At 35.6% G+C, this 19568-nt stretch overlaps 1 protein-coding gene across 1 annotated transcript; it reads right to left on the reverse strand.

Moving 5' to 3' along the window:
* Window positions 1-294: 294 nt before the first annotated feature.
* On the reverse strand, window positions 295-5408 carry LOC113765458 (auxin-induced protein PCNT115-like). The gene is made up of 5 exons (XM_027309647.1): window positions 4987-5408; window positions 3341-3541; window positions 2154-2326; window positions 1967-2069; window positions 295-888 (listed from the first exon to the last, which is right to left on the reverse strand). Exons 1-5 carry the CDS (start codon window positions 5212-5214, stop codon window positions 553-555), a joined length of 1041 nt encoding a protein of 346 aa, XP_027165448.1. The 5' UTR covers window positions 5215-5408; the 3' UTR covers window positions 295-552.
* Window positions 5409-19568: the final 14160 nt, after the last annotated feature.

The raw sequence follows: 19568 nt of genomic DNA on the forward strand, positions 1-19568 counted from the left end.
CTCAAAATACAAATCAACTAAATTTTAATCTCAGTTTTAGGATAAAATGATTACATGACATTGTTGACTTCTTCTATAGTACATTTTTTTCCTCATTTAGACCTTTTTTTTTGCTTTTTGTTAATATGATGTAGTTTACACTTTACAATGATGTGACCTTGGAGTTTCTTTTGATGTAAATATTCCGAGCATAAAATGTTTATATGCTTATGTTTAATAAGTCCTGAATTGAATGCTGTTCGACAATCTATAACTCTCGTAGCAGTAGCACATCAAAAATGGACCACTATAGCATTCAAAAGTACAATATATAACCTTTAATGCATTCAACTGCAAGGAAAATTATATTCTGCTTTTACATGACCAGATATTATTCATTACAACCTCTCTGAAGAAACTCCATTCTTCTTATAACTTTACTTGCCTTAACCCTAGAGACAATAGTATGTCAAAATTTATTGGAACAAATACATATCACTTAACTCTTAATATAGTGGAATCCACCATCAGGCACATAGCTAGAAGGAATTATTGCCATAACAAAGTATGTCTTCATGTTCTCTTCCAGGTTGACAAAGGTGGAGTTTCAGAAGTTTGCCAAGTACCAAGGCCAGGCCCATACCTATCACCCTTGACTCCCGCAGAAGCAATAGATTCAAGTTCCGCCATTTCCTCGGCTGACAGTTTTACAGACAAAGCTCCTATATTCTGATTGAGGTTCTCAATCTTGGTAGTGCCAGGTATGGGGCAAACATCATTGCCTTGGTGATGGACCCAGGCCAATGCTAGCTGTGATGGAGTACAACCCTTCCTTGAAGCAATGGCATTGACCCGCTCATACAAGTTCTTGTTGTGCTCCAAATTCTCTGCTTGAAACCTTGGCATATCCTACATTGTATGAATTTCAAAATTTAAGCAACTGTGAAGGGTGATAGGTATGAAGACAATATGAATAACTTCAAGATGATCAATAGTATTGTTTGAGGTGTACAAAGTTCAGGGGAAGGAACAATCCAGTAAGCTGGACTGAGTACTCTTAAGAAACATTAATTGTAGAAGGTAGATCATGAGATACATTTCCCATTAAAGAGGAAACTATAATGCAAGAAATCAGAAGGGAGAAATGAACAGACGGTACATTACTTCAAGATGATCAGCAATATTGTTTGAAGGACACAAGTTCAGGGCAAAGAACAATGCATCAAGGTGGACTGAATAATCCAAGTAGGAAACATCAACTGTTGGAGTTAAGTTCTGAGATACATTTCCCATCAAAGGGGAACCTTAAAATGCATATCAACTAATGTTTGTACTAAAAAGTACACTTCTGACCAATGAAACTCAGTTTTAGGATTAATGGTAAAGGAAAAATGATAGTTTCACAGGACAAAATGATGAAATTCTGTGCCTGAGACTAAATAATGAAATTGAAGTCCAAGGTCCATTTCCCCTCAAAACTGAAAAGAGACTTTTACATAAAAAGTGACATAGTTTCTTCCTGTTTTGACGTCTTAGGACATCTTTGCACTTTAAAATTCGATACTATCGATTGCTTGTGATTGTTGTCCACTATATAAATCTCCAGCATGCAATAACAACCTTCAATTAATATAAGATCTAAAATTTGACAAAGCTAGCGCTATATCTTTTAATTTGAACTAAATACAGAGGACACCAAAATCTGCATTCATTCAATCAACTAAAGACCTCAAGACTTGTTCGACAGGAAAAAAAAAAGCCTGTTGATTTGCTCTGCTTAATAGAAATTTGATTAAATGTGATCATATTATAAGGCTTAATCAAATTATTGGACATCAAAAAGTGCAGCAACATATGACAGATAGACAAGAATAGGGATATCAAGCAAGATTGCCACTGAATGTGGTAAAACTAGATGAGTGAGAAACTTATTCGAACTATAAACAATCTATACTCAAAAACTCCATAGTTTTGGATATGCACAAACCTTTCGGCAGTCACCTTCAGCCAAATTCTCGACCAGCTTTGGACCTGAAGAGAAGAATCCTCTTCCAAGTGGACTGTATGCAACAATCCCTATTCCAAGCTCTCTGAAAGATTATACCAAAAACTGAATTAAGAACTTCATATTTCTTCTAGAGCACGTAGAAAATGCAGCAGAATATATGCACTACCTGCAAGTGGAAATAATCTCTTCCTCGACATCTCTGGCCCACAATGACCACTCCAACTGTACCGCTGTTATTGGATGAACAGCATGTGCTCTTCGAATTGTTGAAGCTGAGGCCTCAGACAGACCTATATACTTTATTTTACCCTCTTCAACCAGTTTCTTGAGCTCTCCTATCTAGAGAATTTCAATGGACAAGAAAATGCAAAGCTGATTTATTACATTCAATACTTCGGCAGATAATCGAAATATTACGTGCAAAAAAGTAAAAGTTGCACTAGTTCAATGAAGTCGTGGACAAAGTATACGTCAAACTGAAATCAATAATTGACAAAAATGGCAATAAGCATCCAGTGATACTTCTCTATGTACAGCCCACCGGATGACTTAGCTCTATTGGACCATGCCAACATAATGCTCCTCCAATATGATTACACGACATTGTTGACTTCGTCTAGATATAATAATGGCTGTACATATCAATTATCAGTTGTCAATTTCCTTGATTTCCTTTATACTTGCCTGTATTTTGAGTGATTAAACTGCAAGAAAGTTTCTTCATAATACTCAGGAAAAACAAGACAATTCTTTGCTGACTGTATTAGAAAAAGAAGACAGAAATTGTTTTCATAAAAGCTGAATGTAAGCAAGCAGCTGCAATCTTTGAATTGCTTAGAGAGGTCAATGGGGTAGTCGCAGCTGGCTTTCACAATTAGACAAAAGCTATACTCTGAACAAAATGAGTACCACGTTTTTTAGATATCGACTAAAAAACTTCTATCTGCAGTGCTTTTGGCACCGACTGAAAACGAATGACAAGGTAAGTAAATAGCATATCATTACTCAACTGGATAGCCTATCTCAAATGAAAGAGAATGCTCAGGTCTCTTGCTTCTAAAGGAAAGCTGTACAATGTATAGCATGATATCCACCTGTATATCCCTCAGCAGGACTGCCAAGCTAATATAAGACATTTTCATTGTTTTCACTTTTCAGGGTGCCTGGTGCTAAATAAGATTTAGCATACTGCAGATTAGCCTAGACCATAAGGTTGACTAACTTTTCTGTGCAATTTTTGAAGAATTGAAACGCACATGAAACTGAATTATTCGAAATTTGGAGTTGATCAAGCTTTTGTTTCATCAAGAATGAGGTGGAGCTAAAATACAAGAAAGGCAAGATGGAGCAAACCGTGACTTCAATGGGCACACGTGTATCGATGCGATGTTGATAATAGAGATCAATGCAGTCCACATCAAGCCGCTTCAAACTCGCTTCACAACAAGCCCTCACATAGGCTGGATCACCACGTACATCAAATTTCCCATCCTGATAACTGATTGCAAATTTTGTTGCTAGCTCCACTTTCGCTCTTATTCCTTCCTTCAAGGCCTAGAACCATGATTTCATTATATTAATCATCAAAGGCATACACATTAATGCATGGTATAGCAAGCGGAATTGTGATTTCATGGATGGCACAGTCCTTCTGGAGTTTTTCCAGCACTTCATTGTTAAGGCTATGCCACTTCTTTGTATAGCAAAGGATATGAAAATTATGTAATCCTTGGGGTTTAGAAGTCTGATACTCTTAAAGGAGCCAATCCATTTTCTTTTTTCTTTTATGTTTCTTCAACTTAAATTTACAATCTAGCTTTGTCATTCACAAGATTTGATGCACAACATGAACGTACACAGAATCGTGAACATGCACATTAATACAAATATGGGGAACGATCAATGTAGAATAATTAGTGCCCTTTTAGGAACCATTAGGATCAAAGGAAAGAATAAATAAATAAATAAAACATCCTACTGGAAAATAGTTCTCATTTGCCTTATTTGGATTAGATATGGATGGGAAAGAAAGAAAACCTAAATCTGCTGTTTGGTAGACTGACAGACATTAAAGGAATGGTTTTTCTCTCTCTTTTTTTTTTTTTTTTTGAACAGCAAAAGAGAAACTTCACTTAACGATAAAATATTTACATAAGTTGCTTAGTCAAACATTCCTAGCCTGCTGTTGCATCCCACAATTCATATCTAAAGCAGGTTTCACAAATGGCAAGTTCTACAGATATGAAACACATGGTTACTCAAGTTTATGTAAAATTTGGGTGCTTGAGGCATTTTATAAGAAAATCATCAACTAGATTTTCTTTCCCTCTGTTTCCGTCTACTTTTGTATGGAAATGATGTCTGAGCAAAACACAATCCATCCATTTCCTTTTCTTTCCCTTTCCTCTCCTTGCCCCTCCCAAAATCAATCCAAACACAATCCATCCATTTTCTTACCTTTCTTTTCCCTTATATTCATTCGTACAATTCTCTTTTCATAATCTTTATAACTTTAGTGCTCGTAAAAAGTAAATTTTACCATCTCTTATCAGAGAAATAGTAAACTTTCCATAAATTGACGACAATTTTAACTTCAAAGACGAAAATAGTACTATTTTACCAACTCCATTATGATGTAGAATTTTGAAGGAAAAAACAAAAGAAAAAAAAAAGAGATGGTAGAAGAGTTCTAAATCCTTCTAATCGGATACAGCTATTCAACGTATGTGCTAGACCTACGACCTTCTCTTACAATTGAGGACAAACATCTGAAAAAATGAAGAAGAAGAAGAAGAAATGAAGAATATTATTGTCTTATTTGACTAATAATACTTACAATTTAAACAGATGGAGTTTAAGTGCTGACAAACAAAATTAAGGGGGCACAACTAAAATATAATATACCCAACTAAAATACTTACAAATATGCTCTTTTAGAAATTAGAAGTACAAGAGTTTATGCATGGCACACAACAGCAGAAAATTTGCAAATACGGTACCTTGCCAATGAGTATTTCGTTGGTGTGAGGTCCATAGATATCGGAGGTGTCAAGATGGGTGATGCCTCTGCTAATAGCATGGTGGATGAGTTTGATCATATCAGGCTCGGGCTTTGGCGGCCCGTAGAAGGCTGACATGCCCATGCAGCCCAGCCCTTGAGCTGAAACTTCAAAACCTTGCGACCCCAGCTTGATTCTTGGCACTTTCACTTCTTCTGATGCCGCCATTTTCAGACAAAAACCACAAGAAACAGAGGAAAGAATTGAGTGGAGCAGAGTTTATTGTTTAGTAGCTGAGGCCTGAAGAAGAAGTATGGATGGACTGGACTGATGAGGGATTAGTGTAGTCTTGATCTATGCTTTTATAGATGACCCATGGCCGCCGGCGGCTGGTGGGTCCGGCGGGAGAACAGGCGAACATAGTAGATTGTTGGCCCCGTTTGAGCTGCTACTTTTTTGGAGTTTTTTGTAAAGAAATTATACATACATAACGAACGAATGTGAGGTTAAAAAAAAAAAAAAGTGATCGAAAAACAACGTGGGGGCATATTGTTAAAAGTGTATGCCATAATCAAAGCGTTGAAAAGAAGACTCGTGACAAGATTCGCCACTGGCGACTATGTGATGTCACTGGTTACATACTTCCATGAAATTATGAAATTATCAATATTTTTGTAATGAAAAAATGACTTTAATATTGAGATAAATAAGTATATCTTCGTGATAAATGCTGCACTTTTCACTTGTCAATATATATTAACATTAGGGGCGTCAAAATGATTAACTTAGACGGGTTTGAGCGGATTCTAGTTGAGTAATAGTTATAATTGAATCAATTCATTTATATTCATTTAACAAATAGATATGAGAATACTCAATTACGCATTTATGATTAATTTGAAATTCTACTTTTTTTTATATTTCACATATTGTTTGACAAGAAAAATGATATTTTATTATTATTAGATTCGTAGGAAATTCAAATTTATCTTCTTAACATTTAGTAAAATTGAGTTTAAATGTCTATTTATTTTTAAATGGGTATAAATGGGTAAGACGAATCAATCAACTATCCATCAATTAAATGGGTTTACTTATATACTCACTTTAACCCATTTAAAGTTAATGGGCCAATTTGGACGGATTATTAGTGAACGGGTTTGAACATATCAATATAATTGGATTGTGATTAACGCTTCTAGTTAACATGTATATATGAAATTATGAATTATGAATATCTATTTATTGGACAAACTGCATACAATCTTGGACTTGAAGTTATGTGGTGTTTTTTTGCCCTTTGTGCTCATATGTAAAATTTACAAGTTTTTTTTAGGTCCACTATTAAAATTTTAAAATTAACATTCACATCCTAAATAATAATACTTTCGGAAAAAAAACTTTTTAAATGTGATTTTAGAACACCAAAAAGATGAATCCTATTCATAAAAAGAATACGAGAAGGAATGAGGGGATGGCTGGTGAGAGATTAGTGTTGTTCAGATCTAATGTTTGGATAAATAACCCATGACTGCCGTTGGTGATAGATGAAAATAATTTTTGAAAAAACAAAAAACAAAAACATTTTTTTTAAAGTCAAAAACATTTTTTTTAGAAGGTTGAAAACCTTTAGTTTCTAATAGGGTGGGAGCTAACCAACAGCTCGTTGGGTGATTAGCCACCACCAAAGACTATAAATCTTAGTGGAATGGCAGGTAAAAATTCAAACATTGCCTCCCATCATTGCGCCGGCTTCTCCTAGATTCGCATACGTGCGTAGTGCACTCATTTTATCCGATGGTGGTTCAATAGCCATCAATTTTTCAATTGGACCTCTCCTTCCCCTAAAATAGAAATCAAAATAGAAGTAGAATCATAGTTATTAAACCCGACCCGGCCCGGTAGTTCAATCGATCAATCCGGTGAACCGGCCATGAAACTGAGACGAGTTCTTAATAAGATCGTTTCTACATTGAACCCGTTAACTTTTCAATGGACCGGCGATTGAATCGGCCGATTTTACAAGGAACCGATCTACGAAAAAAATGTATAAACATTGCTAGAATGGAGATACGAACATGTGATCTCATGCAAAGAAGTAGACTACCATTACCGCTAGACCAGCCAACCATTTATTAATTATTTTGTTCTTGTACTAAATATTAGAGTATTAGTTATTTGGAATCTTTTAATAATATTTTTATTATTCCCTGAACTCTATAAATTATGAAATTGACTTAAAAATAACATATTACACAAATCATTTTAAAGGCAAATATTATTCTTAATAAACTTTTGCACTTAAAATTCATAAATAAACTAGATAATTACACTGAGATAAAATTTTATACTTGAAAGTTGGTGGATTACTAATTAAATTTAGGTTGTTAATTCTTATAAAAATTAATGAATCTATAATAAATTAAACTAACTGAATATTTATTATGGCGTAAAAAATTATAAAACATAATATTTAAATATATATAGTGACCTAACGGTTGGACCACTCACCCACCGGTTAAACCAGTAACCCGTTGACCCACCTCTTTCACCGGACTCCTCTCCGGGCCGGGTTTAATAACTATGAGTAGAATAGACGTTGCTGATTGACAAAAGAAAAATAATGACAATAGGGTGGCAACTAATATTTTTTTTCGGCAACGATACAATTATATAGCCTATTCTATCCTAATTTAGGGGAGCATAAAGAGGCTTTTGTTAGGTGTTAGTGGATATACAAATTCAACTAAATTAAAGAAATACTGTGACACAACCCTTAAATTTTTTTTTTTTTTTACTACACGTGAGGTTTGAACCATCACCTCCTGCCAAAAGGTGGCAGCTAATCAATATATCCAATCCATGTTTGTGGACTACGAAACCTGGTAGACCTACAATCACATGACCGTGATAATGGTCGGAGTTGACTGTTGAAAAAATTGCGAGACCAAAGAGTCTAGAAAACAAATTTCTAATACTCATCTCCATCTGATCCATTATTAGTTTCATGTTTTCACTTTTTTGACAAGTCAAAAGAAGATCTGAAATCAAAATAAAGTAGGAGTATTTGTTACTCTCTAGATTTGCCATTTGAAAAGTACCTTTTCTAAATTGCGAATGCACCTTTACGGAATCAAATATTTTTAAATTTGAAGGCTACTTGTTTAAATTCATCTAATGTTATCTATTTATGCATATTGATTACATGTTTGCATGAAAAGTTGAATTTTGGAAAAAAAAATGACTGTAATATTAGTATAAATATCTTTGTGATAAATGTTGCACTTTTTACATGTCAATGTATATTAATATCTACATATTGACAAATTCCGTACCATCTTGTATTTGAAGTTGGATGGTGTTGGTTTTTTTTCCCCATTTGATACCGTAAAAGCACACGAAAAAAGTTAAAAGGTAGGTGCACTATTAAATTTTAAAATTACTATCCAAGTCCAGAGTTGCAACACTTTTCACCTGCTTTTAAAAAAAAAAAAAGTTTAAAAAACAGTTCATCGTGTGTCAGAACATGATAGGCTCTATGATAGGTACCAATTTTTAAATGTGGCTCACCATGTCTCTTGACATGCAGCAGGTTCCTTTTATAAAAGGAAAATGGAACGCATAAACTAGTTCACTGCATGTAAGAGACACAATAATGAGTCTAGATGGAAAAATACTCAACTTTTCAACAATATTTTTTGAACTTCTTTTTGGCAATATTTCAAAGAAATTTGCCCTGGTTTTGGAGTTGATTAGGTCCGGGTTGATTAATGACCTTGACTAAGATACGTCAAAAATTAATATTCAAGAAAATACTCTACATAAAGAAATTGAAAACTAGTGCATTATTTTTTTTTCCTCATATATATCATGCACTTTTCATATTTAATATTCACATAAAGGGATGACATTACTTGCGATCCCAATTAATTCAAAGTAGTGATGGTTCGTTGAGATCAAATACAATTGTGTTATAAAACTAATAAAATAAGCTACTATAATATCAAGTGAAATATTGGAGAAAGAAGTAGAGAAATGGAGAGTGATATTCTTATATTCCAATAAGATACAAAAGTCCTCGCAAAGAGTATCAATGTACCTCTATATATAGGTACTACAAGATTAAAGTGCATCAATTCTATTAAACACCCACTACTACAAGAATATGAAGAAACCTATGAAATGGTTTCTCCACTACATGAATAGATTTATGAATTGTAACTTCTATACATAATATAGCCATAAATCATGAATTAATCCTCTTGGGAATACAAAGGGACATCCACATTTTAGTTGTTTCATAACACTCCCCCTTGGATGTCCATTACACAAAGAATATGCCTCGTTAAAACCTTACTAGAGAAAAACCCATTGGGAAAAAACCCTAGTGAAGGAAAAAGAGTACATTATTCCTGTGTATTAATTTCTCCCCTTGATGCAAACATCATTTGAGATCTTTTAATCGTCGCATTCCAATATTCTTCGCCAATTGTACTGAGATATGGTACTTCAGGACCAAATATCTCTTCATCTTTCTCTCAAGATCTAAAAGGATCTTTATTAGGATCTAATGATCTGACGATCATTGGAGTACTTAATATATGTGCCTTATCCATATAAAACCGCTTTAATACCTTCCGGGTATATGCAGTTTGGTGAACAAAAATTTCACTTTTTAAATGCTCAATTTGTAAATCAAGGTAAAATTTTGTTTTTCCAAAATCTTTGATCTCAAATCTTTCTTCAAATATTCAACATTATTTTGAATCTCTTCAGGAGTTCCAATCAAATTTAGATCATCAATATATATAACAATGATCACAAAATTTGATCCATTTTTCTTGGTAAAAACATATGGACATATTGGATCATTGGTAAACCTTCTTTAGTCAGACATTCATTGAGGCGATTATACCACATACGTCCAGATTGTTTTAGGCCATACAAAGACCTTTGTAATTTAATAGAATAAATATCTTTAGGATTTGATTTGCATGCTTCAGGCATGTTGAATCCTTCGGAGATTCTCACATAAATATTATTTTCAAGATTTTCATATAAATATGCAATAACGATGTCCATTAGACGCATATCTAATTTTTCATGTACTGCAAAACTCACAAGATATGATAGCATCCACTACACGTGAATACGTTTCATCATAATCAAATTTAGGCGTTTGTGAAAATCCTTAAGCTATTAGCTTTACACCTTTAGGTGTTTGGACTACAAGTCCAAAAACTTTTCTTTTAACCAATAAATCCAATTCAGATTGGATTGTATCTTTCCACTTTGAACAATTATTTCTATACCGACATTCATCAACCGATTTAGATTCATGATCCTCATCAACTTCTATAATATCAAGTGCTACATTTTATTAGGCTCCAATTAAATTTTCTATGATTTCATTTTCTTCAGGAGTTGGCTCTTCGGGAGCGACCTCTTCAAGAGGTTGAATTTTGTCATGACATTTATTTAATCTCCGGAGTTATTCGAAATCAATTTATACCTTATTTAGGTAGGCCGGCCTTAAATTTATTTGTAGCACTTGTGCATGTCCTTCAGGGACATCAATTTTAATCAAGGCATTTCCCGCAGAAATAGTTGATTTAATGGCTCTTTTGGAGTCGATAAATATATCTGACAATTGATTTGCAGTTTTCAGCAAATGAATAATTTCTTGAACTTCCAGTTCACGTTATTTTGTATGAGGATCGAGGAAATCTAATTTTTTTTTAAATGATTTCCTTTCGGTTGATCTTTTCCTCCCCCTAATGTCGGGAATCGTAGTTCATCAGAATAAATAAATCATTCAATAGATCACCCATCAATATTTTACGATATTTAATCGTAAAAGGTGATTCATACCCGACATAAATATTAAATTTTTTTTTGGAGCCATATATAATATAAAGGGGGTATGTATAAACATTTGTCGGCTCTCAAATATTTTCACTTTCGTTAAATCATGTATTCATTGGGATCAGTAAACTTCTGGTTTACTGCAGGTGATAATTATAAATCAAATGAGAATGAAGACAACTATATTGATAACCATTTCTCTCTTGAATGATTATTATGATATAATTAACCTTTATCTCATTTGATTTCTAAACATGATCTCTATTGTTGTCTCATTTAATATCTCAATTTGATATCCATTTCAACGGATATTCAAATTCAATAAATTTTTCGAGATATGGTAAAAAGTAGTGCTTTATTTATGATAAACTTTTCTCCTACAGGGAGAAATATAGCAGTGGCTCTACCGGAGCTTTCAATCACTTAAGCACTACCACTAATTGTGTTTGTCTCTTTTGTTGGAAAATAGTAGCATTTATTAATGAGACACATATCATTGTCACCATAATTCTTATGGGACAAATATCATCACCATAATTTTTTTGATCCCAAATATTTAACATTCATTTCTTCTTCAGGAAGAAAAGCTAATTACTATCATAAATTAAATCAAACATCATACACCTTCAGGGTGTTTAAAGAAATTGGCCATGTGCGGATGCGATTATAATTTTGATTTGTCAAATGTACTTCGGGACATTTATCTTTAGGACCTTTATTTTCTTGTCCTTATCATTATTATCCCACTTCAAGTGGTAATTTTTTCTCTTGTCATGGTAAAATATATATTTACCAAAATCATAGTCATGGCATCAACCATAACTAGTAAATTGAAATTTAGTCGCATTCACTTCTGGGAATGGACTAGGACTAGTATGCAATAAGTACAAAATACTTCTCAAATTTTCTCTTAATATTGCTACTACAAGAGCATATTTGAGAAATATGTAGAGAATATTATTTTCAACTAAGAAATAATTCTAAACATAGCAAATTGTGTACTTGCACCCATAAGTAAATATATCATACCAAGTTTTGAAATAATGACCATCTTCTGGTGGTCAAATATTTTCGTTAAAGAACGACCATCTTCAAGTGGTCGATTCTTTTTCTTTAAATATTTCAAAGGACAAGTAGATCCTCAAATATAATTGATTTTTTATAATAACATCTCCAAAACTCAATGCATCAGAATATAATTATTTATAACAAATAATTATAAAGATAAATAAGTAGAATTAAAAGGAGAAATATTACCTCAAAGATATCAAACAATATATGTTTGTGTTTAGTGGTTGTTCAACAGTAGGTACTTGTATTTTGCGATAATTCAAATATTAGCCATAAGAAATTGAAATAAGTTTTTGAGTTAGAAATTTACCTCAAAATTTTCTTGAAGAAATATGGACAGAATTTCGACAAAATCTTGTACTTCACCTTTGTTCAAGGTAGAGCCCCCGTTTTCACCTTTTGCTCAAAAGTAGAGATTTCGTGCTGATAACGTGTTATAAAACTAATAAAATAAACTACTATAATATCAAGTGAAATATTGGAGAAAGAAGTAGAGAAATGGAGAGTGATATTCTTATATTCCAATAAGATACAAAAGTCCTCCCAAAGAGTATCAATGTACCTCTATATATAGGTACTACAAGATTAAAGTGCATCAATTCTATTAAACACCCACTACTACAAGAATATGAAGAAACCTATGAAACGGTTTCTCCACTACATGAATAGATTTATGGATTGTAACTTCTATACATAATATAGCCATAAATCATGAATTAATCCTCTTGGGAATACAAAGGAACATCCACATTTTAGTTGTTTCATAACAAATTGTGTGATTAGAATTTTTTTCAAATATTAATATGTTGTATCACTGACTAGAAAAATTCTGTAGTCATCTTAGAGTATCATTCCTTCAATGTGCTTCTTCCAATGATGATAGTAACTGGTAATTTAAATGATTGAAATTGTAACGACCTAAATATTAAAAATAATATTTGACCAAAAGGGATTATAGAATCTGTCAACTGCTTATCCCACTAATTTTGCAGAACAATTGGTCACTGCCATATTTTGAGCTAGATCTGTGTTTTTTGTGACTATTATATTTTTTTGTTTTCATCTTTTTTTTCCTCCAAATTGGACTAATTAGATGTACGAGTAATATACAAAAACATGAATTGAATACTGCTATTAATTGCAATGTCTACTGGTTTCAGTTGATTTTTGTATTGCAAAATATTTTAAAAGAGTTATTGACAATTGAAAAGTGGACAAATAAAACGAGGAAGAGTAATTGATGGTTAAGTTTTTTTTTTTTTTTTTGAAAATCGTCCAACATGATTTGATTTACATAACTCCCCTAATGGCAGGTCAAGCATGCATTAAAAATTACAGATTATAATTTAACTAATACAATAGATTTGAAAATTACAAACACATCTAATAAAATATAAAGAATTTTAAAGTTTCTCCCTTTTGTGCATATGGCAATTGCCAGATTTGTCAATAAATGGTTTTAAGTTTCAATAATGATAATGAGATATGTTAAAATAGATTCAAATTTTGAAAAAAATTTCAGATCTAACAACAAAATAAAGTTGGAAAAAAACTTCTCTCACTATGAGAGCCCCTTTCTCTCTATCCTAGAGAGAGAAATCTCCCTCCTATGGGAGTCGTGCTTTCTCTAACAACCTTTCAAAAAAATTTGAATCCCAAAATAACAGATTCTCTTCATCAAATTTTCCTTCCTATTTTAGCATCCTTTCCAAATTAGTCGTTTCAGCTAAGTACATCATCTTCTTTAGATTAGCCTTAACATTTACAGTTGATAGCCATATAGTTCATCAGTCAGTTCGTGGGTGGTTTGCGTCGTGATCGCCGTGGAGTTTTTTTTCTGTTGTTTTGTGTCTTTTGTTTGTCTGTTGCCTTTCAGGTTGCTCAGCTAGATCGCTGATCTAGGGGCGTAGCAGTGTGGTCAAGGAGACGAAGATTGGAAGACTGGAAAACGGTGACGATTTCTGGAGCTGAATTGGCTCTGCAACAATCTGGAATTGGCGGCAGTTTGGACTGTGGGATCTTCGAAGATGGAGCACATCGAAGAGGTAATGAGGAAATTCACTTTATCTGAGAATGAGAGGGAAGGAGTTTGTTTAGGGAATGAGGACTTGGAAAAAGGTGTGAAGGAGTGCAGATTGAGTCTAATAGGGAGAGTTTGGGGGGGAAAAACAACTAACATAACTGGTATGAGGAGTTTTGCTACTAATGTGTGGCCTCAGTTGAGAAACGTAAAAATTACTGAGATTAAGGTTAATATGTTTCAATTTGTTTTTGAGTCTAGAAAGGATATTGAGTTAGTGCTTAGCAAAAGGCCTTGGATCTATGATGGCCAGCCTCTGGTTTTGCTGGAATGGCAGGCAGATCTAGAGGAGAAGGAGCAGGCGTTTAGTAGGACTTTAGTGTGGGTTCAGATCTGGAATTTACCTCTTCATTAGGTAACTAAGGAGGCTGGGCGGAAAATAGGTGGAATTTTTGCAGGGGTAAGAGATGTCATTATTCCTCAGGGAGGGGGCAAGGAAGGTAAACACCTTAAAATCTTAGCTGAAGTGAACCTTAAAGAGCCTCTGCCTAGAGGTACTATGGTGAAAAGTAATTGAGGAACTAGATGGATTGAGTTTAAGTATGAAAAATGTTCGGATTTTTGCTTCTGTTGTGGACTGATAGGACATAATGAGCGAATTTGCAATAGGAAAGGGGTAAATGTGGATAGGGAAAACCAGTATGGTAACTGGTTTCGAGCCAGTTTCCCTAGGAACCCAAGGAAGAAAGGCAGGAATGATGGGGAACAGGAAACATCAGGAAAAGGGAGGTATAGGGATCAAAGCTCAGATGGGGAAACTGGGAGGCAGCTGTATCCTTTGCTTACCTACACTAAAGAATTCCATAGGGGAAATGGGAAGACAGATACTCAATCCAATGAGAAGGAGAACTGGGGAACAGCAACTAGGGGGGCCAAGGAGAGGAGTGGAAAGGGAGGCAGGAGGGTGAGGGAATTGGTAAGAATGTGGTGGGGGGGAGCAAGAGAGTATGCATAGAGGGCAGGTTTTAGAGGAGATAAAGGAGGTAGCAGAAGTAGATATGGGAGGGGATTCACTGATTCTCAAGGTAGTGGATGTGGGGAGTGCAGTGGGGGGAGGGAGTGATAAGGATAAGATGTGGGTTGATGATGAGAACAACCACTGTTTGCACAAGGGTAAGAGTATGAAGGAGAGGGAAAAGGGAGGGAGGGAAGATCAGCAGGAAGACCAGGGTAATAAAACTAGCACGGGAAAGTATAGGATCAGTAAGACTTGGAAAAGACTGGTGCAGGAGGTGAGTAAGAGGAAGCCTCTGTCTGAGATTGAAACTGTACAGAATGGCACGAAAATAGGAAAGAGAAGACAGGGAGCAGGTGGTGATGAGCTGGAAAGGAACCTGAGGGAGGTTGATGGTAAGAAGAAAGTTAGGCTGATTGAAGGGGTTGAGGATGTGGTGATGCTGACTGAGGTGGTGGAGCCCTCCCTTAATGGGGCTCACACCCCTCAATGAGAGCTCTGGTGTGGAACTGTCGAGGTGTGGGGAGCCCCTTGATAGTTCCCCAACTTAAGGAACTTGTACAAGTCCACTCTCCATCTCTGATATTCTTATCAGAGACAAAAAAGAAAAAGACCTTCATAAATAGTGTTAAGCAATGGGTAAGGTTTGATGAGCTGTTTGTAGTAGATCCCGTGGGGATTGCAGGTGGTTTAGCTGTGATCTGGAAAAGGGATATGCAGGTGAAAAGCATCTTGTTCACTAGTTTTACTATAGAGTTACTTATTGGGGATCAGGGAGGTAGTAGAGATTGGTGGTGTGTGTGTGCTTATACCAGTTCAGATGATAAGATTAGGGAGCAGCAATGGAGGGTGCTAGAGAGGAGAACACAGATTTGGGGTGATTGTTGGGCTTTAATGGGAGACTTGAATGATATCACGTCTAATGGGGAGAAGTGGGGGGTAGAATCAGGCCTGCTAGCAGTTTTGAAAGTTTCACTGGTTTCATTAATAGGACAGGCCTGATAGACGTTGGTTTTGAGAGAGTGCCTTGGACCTGGTGTAATAACAGGGACAATGAAGGAGTGATTAAGAAAAGGATTGATAGAGTGATGGGTACTAAGTAGTGGTCTGGAAACTTTGGAAAAGCTAAAGTTATTCATACTGAAACAGAAGCCTCTGATCACTGTGCCTTGGTACTAGATCTGACCCCTGTAGAAATACCAAGGAAGAGGAGATTTGCCTTTGATAAGAGGTGGATTATGCAGGAGGGGGTTGGGGAGGTGATCAAGGAGGCATGGGGAAAGGAGCAACAGGGGTCAAGGTTGTATAGAGTGCAGAGCAAAATTAAACAAGTTTGTATGAATCTGCTGCGTTGGAGCAAAAAATTGAATCTGAACTCAAAAAAGCAGATAGAACAGATTAAAAAGGAAATTAAAGAGGTGAGGGATAGTCAGGGCAGAGAGGACAGAACAAAAATTATAGGACTGAAGAGGAAGCTGGTGGAGGCTTACAAGAGAGAGGAGATATACTGGAGCCAGAAGGCAAGAATTAAATGGCTCCAGGAGGGTGACAAAAACACTAGCTTCTTCCATGCTAGTGTAATGAGTAGGAGGAAGCAGAATAGGATTAATGGGCTGAAAAGGAGAAGTGGGGAGTGGTGTAGGAATGAGGAGGAGATTAAGGAGGAAATTGGGGATTATTTTCAGCATTTGTTCACGTCTGATGATCCAACTGATTTCAGTGCTATTTTGGAGGAGATTCCACAGTCTATAACTGCTGACATGAACAGAAAGTTGACAAGGCCAGTCTCTGATCAAGAAATCAGTCATGCTGTAAATTCCATGCACCCAAACAAGTCTCCTGGACCAGATGGTATGTCCCCTATCTTTTTTCAAAAATTTTGGCATATTGTCAAGTGTGATGTTATTAGTGCAGTTCAAAGTTTTTTTCATTCTGGTCACATTCTAAAATCCATAAATGAGACCTTGATCAGCCTTATCCCTAAAACTGATTCACCTAATCTGATTACTGAGTTTAGACCTATCAGTTTGTGTAATGTCACTTACAAGATCATCTCAAAAGTTCTAGTTAACAAATTTAAAACTGTGCTAGATTGTTGCATTAGTTCCTCGCAGTCTGCTTTTGTACCTGGCAGGCAGATTCTGGACAATGTACTAGTGGCACATGAGAGTATTCATTTTCTTAATAATAAGAGAACTGGAAAATATGGTTATATGGCTATCAAACTTGATATGTCTAAGGCTTATGATAGGGTCGAATGGGTGTTTTTGGCATAGATGATACAAAAAATGGGGTTCTGTCCAGTTTGGATTCAGTGGATCTTAGAGTGTATTACTAGTGTCACCTACTCTGTGAATGTTAATGGGGAAAAAAGGGGATTTATCAAGCCTTCTAGAGGCCTAAGGCAAGGAGATCCCCTATCCCCCTACTTATTTCTGATATGTGTAGAAGGTTTCTTTGCCCTGCTCAGAAGAGCTAATAGGCAAGGCAGAATGTCTGGAATGAAGATTGCTAATGGAGCTCCTAGCTTGTCTCATCTCTTCTTTGCAGATGATTCATTAATCTTCTGTAAAGCCAAGGTTGGGGAGGCTGTGCAGCTTATGCAGGTGTTGGAAGAATATGGACGAGCATCTGGCCAGTTGATCAACAAAGAAAAATCCTCTATCTTTTTCAGCAAAAATGTCAAAGGAAGGAGAAAGGAAGAGGTGCTTAAGGAGCTGGAAGGCATGAGAGAAGTCCATCAGAGCAAATATCTTGGGCTTCCTATGGTTATAGGAAGGTCAAAGAGACAAGTATTTGAGTTCATTAGACAGAAAGCAATTAAAAGACTTGGGGGTTGGAAGGAAAAACTTCTAAGCCAAGCAGGAAAGGAGACTTTATTGAAGTCTGTCATTCTAGCTCTCCCGGCATATGTGATGTCTTGCTGTAGGCTGCCAAAGGCATTGTGTCAGAATGTGTGTTCAGAAATGGCTAAATTCTGGTGGGGGCAGAGGGAGGATGAGAAGAAAATTCACTGGATAAAATGGAGTAGAATGACAGATATCAAAGCTGAAGGGGGCCTGGGATTTAGAGATTTACAGGACTTCAACTTGGCATTATTGGGGAAACAGTTATGGAGAATTTTGATGCAGCCTAATTTGCTGATGAGTAGAGTTATGAAAGCGAGGTATTTTGGTGGGAAATCCATATGGGATGCACAACCAAAAGGCTCAGATTCATGGTGCTGGAAGAGTTTACTGAGTGCCAGAGGAGTGCTGGAGGATGGACTAAGAAGGAGGGTGGGAGATAGGGAATCTATTAAAATCTGGGAAGATAGGTGGCTGCCAAGGATAGAGGATGGGAAGATAAGGTCTCAGAGGAAGGTTGATAGCAAGGTTCAGAGGGTTAGTGAGTTGATCAAGGATGGTAAGTGGGATAGAGAATTGCTAAGGCAGGAATTTGAGGAGAAGGACAGGTTGCAAATACTAAAGATACCACTGAGTTTGGGGAAGGTAATGGATAGGACCTATTGGGCAAAATCAAGTTATGGTGTGTATTCCGTCAAGACTGGATACAAACTAGTCAAGGAAATGAAGAGGAGACAGTGTCAGCATGGAGGAACTTTAGAACCAAGTAGCAGTAGGATGATCAAGTCTCAAAACTGGAGTTTTCTGTGGGGCTTGAGCATGCCAAATAAACTCAAACACTTCATTTGGAAATGTTTGCAAGGAATATTACCAACAAATGCAGTGGTGAAGGGAAAGTGTGGTAAGGGGGATCATGTGTGCAAGTGTTGTGGCGATAGCCCTGAGACATTAGAGCATATGTTTTTTCTGTGCTGTAATGCTAGGGCAATCTGGAAGGTGGCACCATTGAGGTGGGATGGATTGGAGGAGTTTAGGAACAATTTTTGGCATTGGTGGGAAGAAGTTAGGGGGGCTGTGACTCGAGAGAGAGAAAGGGAGCACATAACTCTTACGGTAAACATCTTGTGGCAGATTTGGAAATCCAGGAATTGTAGACACCAAATTTTTGGTGTAATTTCATTTACTTTTTATTCCTAGTTTTTTTATTTGTCGTGTTAGCTTTTTAATTTTTAGTTTCTAGTTTTATTTTTATCTTTAAGTTTTTAGTATAGAATCTTCGAAAAGAAAAAAAAGCATTCAAAAAAATATGATTTAGTCATTTGTAAATTAGATTCAATGCTTTCTTGAAAGTGAAAAAAAAAAAAGAAAAAAGTGAAAAAATGATGAAAAAGGAAAATGTAGAAAAAGATTGAAAAATGGCCATTTTTGTTGTTTTTAGTTGTTTAGTTTTTTAAATTATTTTCATTATTATTATTATTATTATTACCTGGTTTTTGGCAATTTGTTATTATTATTATTATTTATATTTTTATTAATTTTTGTATTAGTGTTTTTCAAAAAAAAAAAAAAAAAAAAAAAAAAAATACGCGACATGGTTGCTGCGTTTTTCGCAGCTTTGCAAGGAGGGGCTTCGGGCAGACCTGGGGCTGCAAATACAAGAGAAAGGACAGAGGTTTAGGGCGAGCGGGATATAAATAGAAAAGAGGAAGCTATAGCCGCAAAGGGGGCTGACGGGATAGAACAAAAAAAACACAGCAAGGGAAAG

This window comes from Coffea eugenioides, chromosome 3, assembly GCF_003713205.1.
Source record: "Coffea eugenioides isolate CCC68of chromosome 3, Ceug_1.0, whole genome shotgun sequence".
In the NCBI taxonomy this organism is placed as follows: Eukaryota; Viridiplantae; Streptophyta; class Magnoliopsida; order Gentianales; family Rubiaceae; genus Coffea; species Coffea eugenioides.

Coding starts and splice junctions, on each gene's coding strand:
- LOC113765458 (XM_027309647.1), bottom strand. CDS start 5,214: ATGGCGGCATCAGAAGAAGTGAAAGTGCCAAGAATCAAGCTGGGGTCG. Junction 2,070..2,153: donor GAGATTATTTCCACTTGCAG/GTAGTGCATATA, acceptor ATAATCTTTCAG/AGAGCTTGGAATAGGGATTG. Junction 889..1,966: donor CTGAAGGTGACTGCCGAAAG/GTTTGTGCATAT, acceptor CATACAATGTAG/GATATGCCAAGGTTTCAAGC.